At 39.4% G+C, this 13,004-nt stretch overlaps 1 protein-coding gene across 1 annotated transcript; it reads right to left on the bottom strand.

The window, feature by feature from the left end:
- Positions 1–652: 652 nt before the first annotated feature.
- Positions 653–7,399, bottom strand: si:dkey-1j5.4 (leucine-rich repeat-containing protein 15). Its single transcript, XM_063496551.1, has 7 exons — positions 7,307–7,399; positions 3,001–3,189; positions 2,683–2,867; positions 2,336–2,592; positions 1,385–1,505; positions 1,027–1,162; positions 653–903 (listed from the first exon to the last, which is right to left on the bottom strand). Exons 1-7 carry the CDS (start codon positions 7,320–7,322, stop codon positions 713–715), a joined length of 1,095 nt encoding a protein of 364 aa, XP_063352621.1. The 5' UTR covers positions 7,323–7,399; the 3' UTR covers positions 653–712.
- Between the last annotated feature and the right edge of the window lie 5,605 nt (positions 7,400–13,004).

Raw genomic sequence — 13,004 nt, forward strand, 5'->3', positions numbered from 1 at the left:
GGTTAGTACTTATTCTTTGCATGTGGAAATAGCACTGATAATGCAAATCTTTCTGTCCCACAAATAGCTTATACCTAGAGGTTTAGTGATTTTAAGGTTTTTACCTGCTGTTAAAGAGACCATGATAAAACAAAAAAAAAAGTAAGGGTCAAAGTTGAGGGTGGCTGTAGCTCAGGAGGTAAACCAGGCAGGCTGGCAGTTATTTTTACCAGTCAGAGCAGGCAATCTTCTAATCCCTGGGTTTTCCAGTCTGCATGTCACATAATTTGGGGGCAAAACACTAACCCCAAGTTGCTCTCCAACGGTTTGTGAACGTGTGTGAATGTTAGATAGAAAGTGCTTATGTAGAAAAAGCATAGTTAAAAGTGGTTGTGTGAATGAGGCAAGTTTCATAAAGCGCTTTGAGTGGAAAATTTACCATTTACCAAAATTGGAAAACATCCAACACCATATTTGTGAGAAACCTAAATAAAGAGTAATATTATTATTATATTATGTTATTATAAAACAAAGCATCGCAGTCTTAGTTTAAAAATGTGGCATTTTATTCTAGATTTTTAGCCATTTAAAGCAAACATGATACAATATTTTAGAGAAAAACAGTAATATATTGAAGTTTAAAAATATCATAGAGGATTATTCTGCCACCCATTTTACTCAAAAAAAAAATCTCGATGAGTCCCAACCCACGCTGTGATCCTCATCTATACTGTTAAGTGTGACAGAGCAGTTTATCAATTTGCAGGCTGCTGAGGCTCTTATTTCTGAGCTCTTGAGGAGTCACGCACTTTAGGCTGTGCCGTGGTGAAAGCGTGGCCTTGGTGTCGCCCATCCACCGCACCAGTGGGCTAATGTTACAGTCACACTGCCAAGGGTTGTCATGGAGGTACAGCTTCTTTAGAACTAAGACAGGTCAGAAAAAATGATTATCACGACAACAGCATCCTGTCGCCAATATTTGTTTAAGTTACATTCTAATTCCTGGGAAAATAGGACAGGGAAAGGGCAGGCTGGCAGTTATCTTACCAGGCATATGGGTGAACATGTTTCCATCCACTGTCTTCAGGCGGTTTCCGCTGAGTGCCAGCTGTGAAAGCTTGGGCAGGTTGATGAACACGTCAGAGGGCAGAAGCTCCAACTCGTTGTTCCTCAGGTAGAGTTCCTGGTTCAGTGTTTAGCATGTTCATAATTATTACTCGGGGAAATAGAGGTTTTTGCAATTTAAGTTACCAGTGTTATCACACTAGCTATTATGTGCAAGAATTAGTCAGATCAGGGTCTGCTGGGTAAGACATCTAACTGCTATATACTATATGTTAAAAAAAAATGAAACTGAGTCTTTGATTTTTCTTTTGTTTTTATGTATACCAGAAAAACATGCTACCTGCAAGTTGCTCAGGCCATCCAGAGCTGTTAACGTCAGGGTAGATAGTAGGTTGTTGTCTAGAACCAACATCTCCAGAGATTGCAGGGGCTTGAATGTCCCAGAAGGAATGGTCTTCAGACTGGATATGGGGGACAGTTAGAATCTCTTCAGAAGTAAAAGTACACTGTGAAACCATTGAATTCAAAACCCTTTTGGAAATGAAAGTCACCAGTATATCTAATATCTAATATTAGATATACTAATATACCCTAGCAACATCATCCCTACACATAAACCATAATTCAACACTCTCTGTGATATATCAGTACTCTCTTCCTTAAAAAAAAAAATGGATTTTTTTTTATGTTTTGGACTCTTACAGTTATCCCCCCTCTGTCTGTAATGTAGGTATCATAAACTCAAGAATGCTTATATTCGCACATGAAGCCATTTAAGCTAGTAGGATAAGTGCTAACCCAAAAGTATGAAATTATGTATTCTTTCCTTGTCATTCTTTAATCAAGAAACCTTTTTTGGTCTAATCATTAAAGAGATAACAGAAGATTATCTCTTTTATAATGTCTGCAACGTTGGTTCAACGTTCATTTTGGAACTATTTTCAACCATGACGGGATGTAGAGAAAACCAGCCAGCCAACAGTTCAACATCAAAACATCTGCTTGGTTCCTTTGCCTTAGTAGTAACTAATTCTTCAGTTCTAGCTTACTATTAGCAGTAGTTGCGATATTGTTTATTGGAGCAGCTGAACTAATATTTTTTTGTTCTCACTTCAGTTTTGAGGTTCCATATCCTAAGGCTATTTAAGACCAAGTAAATCCTAATGATCATACTCTGATCAGAAATACCTCATAACAACACACAGAAGTGAAGTTTGTTTCTCACTGATAATACCTGCACTGGAAAATGTAACTACTAGATGTATAATAACATGGCACATGTTATTGTGACCTGTTGTTGTCCAAGTTGAGGAACAAGAGCTGCCTCAGTCCACTGAAGGCCTTGGGAGAAATCTTCTGGATGCGGTTGAGGGAAAGATCCAAAACTTTGAGGGCAATCAGAGGTTTGAACGCATTCGGTGGGAGGACTGTCAGTGCATTGAGAGTAAGGTCCAACTCTGACAGGTTTCTCATGCCAGCAAAAATCTCAGGTTTCAGGATGCCAATCTGGTTCTGCCCCAACATGAGGAAGCGGAGGTTTAGGAGGTCCTTCAGACATAGAAAACAGTTGGGTTTTTTTGTCAAATTACTGTAATATCTGTAATATTACTGTAATACTGTAATATCAAAAATCTTTACCTGAAACCCCCTTGGTGGAAGAATGGATATGTGGTTGCCATAAAGATTGAGAAGCATCAATTGCTTTGCACCGGAGAAGGCCTGGGGATGGATGGATTTTATGGCATTTCTCTCCAGATTGACGCTCTCAATCTTTGGAATTGATCTCAGAGTATTTGCCTTCAGGTTGGTAATACCATTCTCACCTTTTGGCAGCAATTAAGAAGTCAGTTATTGATGCAATCAGGTCCCATTATGTTTCCTTAAATCTTAGATAGATTAATGCATTCCTTGAATGTCAAAAGGATCCTAGAGAGGATTTGATTAAAATGTACACACCTAGTTTAACAATCCAAGCATCAGAAGGCAATTTGAAAGGAAAAGCTCGAAGCCCCCGCTTATGACAGTTGACATCTGATTTTTCTCGGCCAGACTTCCTGGAGCATTTGCAGACATCAGGGCAGGAATCTATGGCCTGCGCCATCCATAGCATTGCTAGTATCAGCCATGCTAAGTGCTCCATCCTCCCTGTAGAATCGTACAGAAAAATATTATTTTAAATTTAAAATTAGTTATTAGAAACAATATTTTCACCACTACACTCTTAGCAGTTACAAGGACCCTGGCTCCCATGTAGGTTTAAGGTCGCGTTTGTTTTAATCAATACTAACTAGGTCAGTTTTTCAAAGTTGAACTTTAACTTTTACCAGAGTATATATGTAATGGCTGCACTTCTCCCATCTCTGCTTGAAATGAAAATTATGCCTAAAATTGTTGGTTGGTTCTAGCTGTCATAATATGCTACAAAAGCTCTTGAAACAATAAAATTACAAAAATAAATTCCTGGGTCCTGACTTTTGGTATAATAACAGAAATTATGGTATGTGCTTTTCATCCAGTATTCATCCGATTTATCGTTCATACAGTTACTATATCGCACCTATACACAACATCTGGAACAGGTCTGGCAGGTTGAGCTAGAAATGCATATGTGTAAAATGTTAATATATATATATATATATATATATATATATATATATATATATATATATATATATATATATATATATATATATATATATATATACATATATATTTTAGGGGTGCAACGGATCACGGTTGATCCAAAATCCGAACCGATCCCTCTCCACGGTTCGGTACGCACGTGATCCGAAGATTCGAAAAAGAAAAAAAAAGTTTCACTGCGCAAGTTTCATGCGCAATCTGCGCATGGTCAGTCTTTCAAGCGTTAGTCATGGCCAGCGCTAGCGGTCCAACTGAGGAGCTCGAGAAACCTCCACCATCACTTAAATCTCATGTGTGGGAGCATTTTGGCTTCCCCGTTAAATATATAGATGGGAAAAAGGGTGGTGGATAAAACCACCACAGTTTGTCGACAGTGTGGCACGAGGAAGCCTTATGACACTGGCAACACGTCGTGCATGGCGGCTCATTTGAAACGACATCATCCTAGTGTGACAGGAGCTAAGACGAGGGCTGCGCAACAACCGCTGATATCCGCGGCATTAAAGCAGCCCTTTACTGCCCAGTCCGACCGGGCTAAAGGTATTACAGAAGCTATTGGTGTGTTTATAGCTGCAGACATGAGGCCATATTCCGTTGTACAAAATAAGGGGTTTAAACATTTGATGAACGTGCTTGAGCCACGCTACGACATCCCGTCGCGCGCCCACTTCAGTGAAAAGGTCGTTCCAAGCATGTACGAGCAGCAAAAGCCTAAAGTTATGGCTGAACTGTCCCGGGCATCTTCTGTTGCGCTAACTACAGATGGTTGGACCTCCAGGGCAACGGAAAACTACGTGACCGTGACCGCTCATTACATCACAGCCGAGTGGGAGATACGAAGCCCTGTACTGCAGACACGCCCCCTCTACGAGAGTCACACAGGTACTAATCTGGCGCACTTACTGATGGAAGCGGTGGCAGAGTGGAGGATACAGAGGCCCAATATCAATATCCCAGTCACAACAGATAATGCTAAAAACCAAATAAATGCAGTGAACGAGGCAGGACTGGGCCCACAGATAGGGTGCTTTGCACATGCCATTAATTTAGCATCTCAAAAGGGAATTAAAGTGAGTAAGATGGACCGCCTCCTTGGGAGGATAAGGAAGGTAGTTTCCTACTTCCACCGAAGTTCAACAGCTGCTCATGTGCTTAAGACCAAGCAAGATATGCTACAGCTGCCTAATCATAAGCTCATACATCCCAACAAGGTGGAACTCCACTTATGATATGTTGGAGCGTTATCTTGAGCAGCAGACAGCTATATACTCTGCACTAACAGACAAAACCCTGAAGAAAAATGTCAGAGACATCATCACCTTGTCTGATGAAGATGTTAGAGTGGCAGAGGAGGTCCTCCAGCTGCTCAAACCACTCAAAGCGGTTACAACTCTGTTGAGCACTGAAACTGCACCATCTGTGTCCATGATCCTGTTCTGAAAACAAGGATTCTACAATCCATGGTCCCAAGTGAGGAAGACAGCACCATCACAAGAGATGTCAAGACTGCCATTAGAGAGGACCTGAAGCACAGATACACTTCACCACCAGCCCTACAGGAGTACCTTCACAGAACTACTGCACTTGACCCAAGGTTCAAGTCCCTGTCTCACCTAGACCTTGCCCTATGCCTGAGGACATACAGTGATCTCACTACTGAGACTGTGAGCAGTCTTGGCACTGCAGACTGTGAAGAGGTAAAGAAAATAAATATTTAGAACTTATATATTTTTTTATTTTTAATGATATTGTTTTTCTTCAAAGTTATTGCCACATTTTAATGTCAATGAAATATTTTTTTAAAAAATAATTGTTTTAATCAATAAAGTAACTTTCCCTGTAGGGTCAAGCATCACCAACAGGAGCAGACACAAGTCCTCCTCAAAAGAAGTCGGCAATGGCGGAGCTTTTTGGCGACACCTTTGTACAGAAGGACATGGGCAGCAAGGCTTTTGCTGACACCATCAAAGAGGAGGTGGCATCCTATGAGGCAGCAAGTGGCATTCCAGTGGATGGTGATCCACTGACGTGGTGGAAAAGTAATGAATGTAAATACCCTCACCTTGCCATAATGGCAAGACACTATCTGAGTGTGCCTGCCACTTCAGTGCCTAGCGAGAGGGTGTTCTCAACAGCAGGGGACATAGTTACAGCAAAGAGGTCTACACTCTCCCCAGAAAATGTAGACATCCTCATCTTTTTGAAAAAAAATTTGAAGTTATAAGCTCACATCTGCTTTGCTTTCTTTCTTCTTTTTTGAAGAAGACATAAGCTTTTTTGATGTGGACATAAGCTAGTTTTTATTTCATTTTCCAAATGTTCAAAGTAAGAAGCAATTGCATTTTAAGTTGTTTTTGATTGTGTCCACATTAAAGGAAATAATTATAATGCCCTATAATGCACCTTAATTTGTTTTTATATAATTGTGTGGAATGATTCTAGAGTTGAATGTTTTTTAAAGGGCAAAAAATACTTAAATAAATAAACGGACAGTTAAATTTGTCTTGTCTTTTTTTGCTGATCCGAAAATTGATCCGATCCGTGACTTAAAAACCGTGATCCGATCCGAACCGTGAGATTTTTGATCTATTGCACCACTAATAAATATATATATACACATATACATACATACACATATATATACATATACATATATATATACATACACATACATATACACACACACACACACATATATATATATATATATATATACACACACACATACATACATATACATATACACACATACATATACACACACACACATACATATACACACATACATATACACACACACATACATACATATACATATACACACACATATATATACATATATATATATATAGTTATTGTGGAAACAGTAGCCAGTCAGCTTTTTATTTCTCATATTTGGATTCAGCACATAAAAATCCATAAGAAATAACACAGTTTATCTCAAAACCAGATAACCTCTTAAAACGTGTTGACAACTAAAGTCTGATGCTTGGCCTCATTTGCCCTCATAAGTAGAAACACTCTGTTCTTAATCGTATTTAGTAATTGTTTTTTGAAAAGTATATACTTACAAATTTTATATTTTTATCATTTTATATTAAAACTGTGAACATAACACTGAGCTAGGATTCATTATTTTCATCAAAAGAAAACCACTGAGTGGAAAACAAACTTCAGAGAGAAGCATTTCAATATAGGTGATTAAAAGAAGGTGTGCATGAATAACAGGGATGTGCCAGAGTGTCATTTCAAATAGAAACCTGTAAATCTATTCCAAAAAGAATTATTGGGGAAAAATAAAAAGGTATGCAGACAATCAAAAATGCAGCTAATCCCATTTATAATCCTACTGTGTGCAAAGACAATCCCTTCAAACTTCAAAAGAAGGCAGAGCAGCAAAAACCAAGTGCCCACAGTGACACTTCCACACAAAGAGCTGCTTTTCAGCTGTAAAAAGAAAAAGGACATCTGATTATCGTTTCAAATAACTTAACTAAGGTGAATCTTTTCTCTAATTAGACTTGAAAGCTGATCTAAACTTGGGGGAAAAAAACTGTAGGACAGATAAAGCCGTTTGAAAAGTAGTCAAACTGTTTTTATCCTGCTGGGTGCCACTTACCTGAACACTCTGTCATCTCAATTTCTAGGCAATGCTCAATCCTCCTCAAGTCTGACTGCTTTGTTTTCAGCTCTTAAACAGTACAAACTTCACTATAAAAGCCTCTGCTGTACACTGTTATATAAGAACAAGGTGCCAGTCAAAGAGAATTAGTCCAGCAGTCTGTGGCCTTTCTTCCAGTGGGCTTTAAAATCTGATTTGTAGGTTCACAATTTATATACTACTGATTTCAAGACTCTCTCCGAGCTCTGAAGCAGGTAGATGAAACTATGCAGCATATGAAAGAGTTGCCAGTGTGATGGTGTGGGAACACAGCCTCAGCCGTAGCAGACGGTGAAAAAAGGGTGCGAAACTCCTGGAGCTGCAAGCTCTGCAGAGTCACAGAGCACAGAGAAAAGTGGCATCTAGACATTATGGCACCTATCCATGTTTCACTGCCTGGTCTATATAGAGTGTATGCACGTGTGTGTGTGTGTGTGCGTGCGTGTGTGCGCGTGCGTGCGTGCGTGCGTGTGTGCGCGTGCGTGCGTGTGTGCGTGCGTGCGTGTGTGTGTGTGTATTTTTAGTAAAATACATGACAGAATTTATTAATAGACTCATTTAGATCATCAGATTCATTCACATGATATCACATGACTGCTGAAGAATCTTTATCAATGTAAAAGAAATATCACTTAAAGCACTTGTGGGAACACATTGGTCATAAGAGCATTTTCAGCTGCGTGCTTTATCTTCAAGGCAGCAGCAAAAAAAACTAATTAAAAACTTGTATTCATCTCTATGTAAATGAGTTACGAGATCACACAGTAATGAAGGACTATATAAGAAAGGTAATTGAAATACTTTAATAACTATAGCCACAAGGGTTCTTCGTGGTTTTCATCACAGTTAAAGATCTCATGCTGGCAGGGGTCACAAATCATATGCAGATATTTGATAATGAGCTTTAAAAGCAGGTTTGATCATAACAAGGGCATCCATGCTATCACTTACAGTTTATGTATGGATTTATCTTTGTTTCTGTGAGTTACTGAATAGATGGAGTTTATATGAAAATGTGTTGCCTGTCAAAATGGAAAAAAAGGAACTAAACTATAAAGTATTGCCATATGTTATATACTGTGCTTTTATAAACTAAGATCTGTTCTGACTAGATAAATAATAATGCCAAAATATATTCTTTAGTTGCATTTTTTCACTTTTCTTACAAATTGGTCTTCTTATTACTGCAAAACAGGAGACCCAGTACTGTCAAAAGACAGATTTCTGACAGTGCCCTATGCTCTGAGCTAAATCTACAAGAACAGAAAGACACCCACAGTGTTGGTACACTACAAAGTGTTGTTCTTGTGTTTGCAACTGTCACAGTTTGCCTAAACAACAAATAATAAAAATATGGATAATACAAAACTAATCCTAAACGTGCTGCCTGTGACAGAACAGTTATAAAGAGAAACGTTTTAAGGATACATTCCCTGAATACGTGTGCGCCTGCACATTCACTCATACACAATGTATTAGTTTAAATCTGTGAATAATTGGGGTAATCTAACTCAGCTCTGCATGTGCTTCCGAAGTGTAAATGGACTGGTTATTATATAGTGGCTTTCTACTCTACCTACAACATGCTTCATTCACCCAAGCACGTTCTTTTAGGTATTTTGTATGTAGCATTCACATTCTGATGGGTGTCTTTAGGGCCTGCTATGTTACTGGGATATTTGGCATGAAGTCTGACGCAGACAGGGATCGAACCACTGACCTTCCAATTAATAGTTGCTCTATCTCCTGAGGTCTAAGGAGCTTGGAAAGGAAAGTGTCTGGACTTCTTTAAGTTTCCTTGAAGCATTTCACCTCTCATCTGAGAAGCTTCTTCAGTTCTAAAAGCAACTGGTGGAGAGTTCCAGATTGTAAGCCCTATGGGAGTGTCCCCAAGAGAGTCATGAACCCCCTGTTGATCCTCCACCTAATCACACGAACCAAGGTGTGAAAGCAGGTGTGGGTCACAATCAGCCAAGGTTTCAGGTGAACCCACTGTGAAACCTAGCCCCACCCTATCATGTGATTTGCGGAGGTCAAATGGCCCAGGATGTGAATGGGAGTTAAGGCGTCTGAGAAGGATCTCAAAACTGGATTACCTCCTGAGCTACAGCCACCTGGGAAAATACAGTGGGTAGGTTGAACAGTTGTGGAGCAGGCCGAAGAACAGAGTAGACTGGGAGGCAGACTCTTCAGACACCTACTATGAAACAAGCTCCCAAAGTGGAATAAGTGGACAAACACCCTCCCTACTTTCAAGATTAGACTTCAAACGTTCCTTTTTGATAAAGCTTACAGTTGGGGCTGGATCAGGAGACCCTGAACTGCTGCTGGGAGTTTCCTATGCATGATGCCCTGACCATTTCTTCTTCATTCATCTTTTCCCTTTCCGTATGCTTGTCTCTCCCCTGACTCCCAACCAGTGAGAGCAGATCACTGTCCCTCCCTGAACCTCGTTCTGCCAAAGGTTTCTTCCCATTAAAAGGGAGTTTTCCTTCCCACTGTCGCCAAGTGCTTGTGTGTGTGATTGTTGCGGTTTCTTTCTTTACCTTACAATATTAAGCAGCTTTAGCGTTCTGCTCAACCAATTGGTAGAGCACATTTTCAGGCCCTATATCTAACTGAGGCTTTCACTGAAATTGGCATACCTTGTTGAGTTTTTTCTACCAATTGGTTTACATCTGTAATCCCAAAAAAATCCACCAGAAGGCACTGTGAATGGAAATTGTTGGCTCTTCTTATACCTCTCCCAACCAGGAAGTCAGAAACAAAAAACCATCCAACATATTTTGAGTGTTTTTGATGAAACTAAGATAGGGAGATATAATTTTTTGATATATGATAGTGTTAGAGGACTTACTAAACAGATGTATGTCACTTGACAGCATTAAAAAATTGAAATTAAATGTTTAATAATTTTTTTAAAAAGTGGTCAACCAAACGGTTGATTTGTCCCTTTATGGTGCTACTGCTAACATAACCTAAATGTTATTAAAATTGATTATTTGCCATAAAATCAGACCACTAGACCCATTTTGTTTATCCATTGCTATTGATAAATCACATCAAGTGTTAGCACAGCAAGAATATGCTGAAATAATTTCCTCAGTAACTCATTTTTGTAACTTTCTGAGTTAATATTAGTAAATATTGTAAAAATCAAGAATAACACGTGGAAATCACAAATTTCACAACTGATTACCTTTTAACCAAATTACAGTAGTTGGTAAATTAATATTACTAAGTTGTCAAAATTATAATTGTTTAACAAGTACTATATGGACGCTAAACAATTATATGGCTAAAAATCACATGGTCCTGTGGCATGATACTCATGATACCATCCATCTTCAACCACAGTGTGTTTGAGGTCATGGTTTCATATGAAGCCACAAGGGCTGGCACTCTCCACCAGTATATTGCCAACCAACCAGATGAGTGGGGCTTTAAATTGTTCTGCCAAGCAAGTTCATCTGGCATCATCCACGACTTTCTGCTGTATCAAGGGGGATCTACATTCTTCAATGCTCCCCTCAGTGAAAAAGAACAGAAGCTACCTCTAGGGGCCAAAGTTGTAAAAAACTGTATGCAAACCCATAAAAGAACCTCAGCTCTTCACAAGTTTCAGCTTGGTCCAGAACTTGCACACCTCCTTGTGTGTCAGGTCCATTGGTACTGTATGACCAAACTGCACCGTGGAGCTCCCCTGATGGCAGACAAAGACCCGATGAAGAAGGGCCATGGAGCCTGTTATTACAGGTCTGATGAAGGTCTGATTGCAATAAAATGGTTTGACAAGAAATGTGTCAACCTTCTAAACAATGCCTGTGGGTTCATGCCTCTTTCATCGGTCAAACGGTGGAGCAAAGAGTCCAATGCAAAGATCACCATCCCATGCCCATCACTCATCCCTGTATATAATTAGCATATGGGAGAAATTAAGCTTTCTGATATGCTATTACACCTGTATAAGGCAAGTTATAAGTTACAAGTTAAGGAGATGGCATATTCCACTGTTCGGCTACATCCTTGACTTGAATACCTGGTCTACAAGAGGGACTGTGCCCTACTGGACCAGAAACCGATGGCTCTCAAAAGGTTTCCACCTGGCTGTGTCTGAACCAAGTTAACAAGCCAGCATCTAGAGTTGGACAACCATGATTCAGCTCTCCAAGACCACAGAATAAATGCTACACCCTAACACAAAACAAAAATGATTTTGCACAGTAGCATTCAATCACAAGTGGCCTGAATGTGAGTATTTTGTGCTGTTGCACATTTTTCACATTTGCAGATTTAAAAAATATGCATTTTGTTGTTTGATATAATACTTTCCTTTGATGGAATGAAAACAGCAATGTTCACTGGCATGCTACTAGAAATAAACTGTATCCAATGCCCTGGATAGTTTTTGTTATTAATTTAATTATAATTTGGCCCCTTATTTGATTTTTTCAACTGTATTATCTAATGTACTTGTATTTGCATGACATTTCATACTTTTACCATTAAGTGACATCTCAACCGTTTGGTAGAGATCAATATTTTAAAAACTACAGGGTCTACTGAAAAAAAATTATTGATTGTGGTTATTACTCACCCAAATCAATAAGAAATGTAAACAAAAAATGTTTCCATTGCTTTTTTCTTGGTGTGGATCTCAAAGGGTTAAGGCAACTGCTGTTGTGAATTTGGGCTATATAAATAGAACTGATTTTAACTGAGTTTACACACAAAGAAAAGTTTGAATTATTAGCATTGGTATTTCCAAATATAGCGTTACAGTAAGGATGAGGATGTTTTCAGAGAGAACTAAAATCATGTAGGAGAACAGTTTCTGTGTAGATATATGCTGTCTCAGTGTCTTCTGTCTCACAAACAGGAATGATTGGATTAAATGCTGGGACTCTTTTTGCCAACTGCCATAATACTGTGCTGTATTTACAGAATTGATATCATGCGATGACAACAGGACAGTCAGGTATTTTGCACATCCTTTGCTGTGACAGTTAGTGACACAACTGGTGCCTCTGCCATGTGTATGCGGCAGCTGCTGCACATGGAAGTAGGTCAGGACAGTAATTCCTTATGAGAGGAGAAAGCAGAAAAACTGCCAAACATGTCACTCTCTGTTACACAGCAATGAAAAGACTAAGGACTGAGGGTAGAGAGGAGAAGGGAGGGGGACAGAAACAGAGAAGGAGAAAAAAAGACAGAAACAGAAGGGAAATGGAGAAGATGGGAGAAAACAATGATGGAGCAGAAGGGTGGAGATTTAGAGGCAAGAGAGCAAGCCAGTGAGGGAGTGGGAGGAGAATGCGAGGATCAGAGTGAGAGGAAAGAGAATATGACTGTACGAGAAGAAACCATTGCAGAAGAGTGATAGGTTAAGAAAGCGAGAATAAATAGAGCGGTGGGGGAGAGCACGGGCCAATGCTGAGCCGTGCAGCACGACATAAGGATTAATCAAGACTCTGTGGAAAAGAGGAAGCAGATGGACAGCTGTGCTGACTGGACTGATTCTTTTGTCAGAGAAAGAAGAAGATGAAAGATCTTTTTCAAACCTGGCCAGCACGCACACACACACACACACACACACCACAGTAGGCGAGCCATCTGGAATAGTGTCATTAGCCAATCACAGAGATAGAGACGGAGA

Source organism: Pelmatolapia mariae, linkage group LG15 (assembly GCF_036321145.2).
Source record: "Pelmatolapia mariae isolate MD_Pm_ZW linkage group LG15, Pm_UMD_F_2, whole genome shotgun sequence".
Taxonomy (NCBI): Eukaryota; Metazoa; Chordata; class Actinopteri; order Cichliformes; family Cichlidae; genus Pelmatolapia; species Pelmatolapia mariae.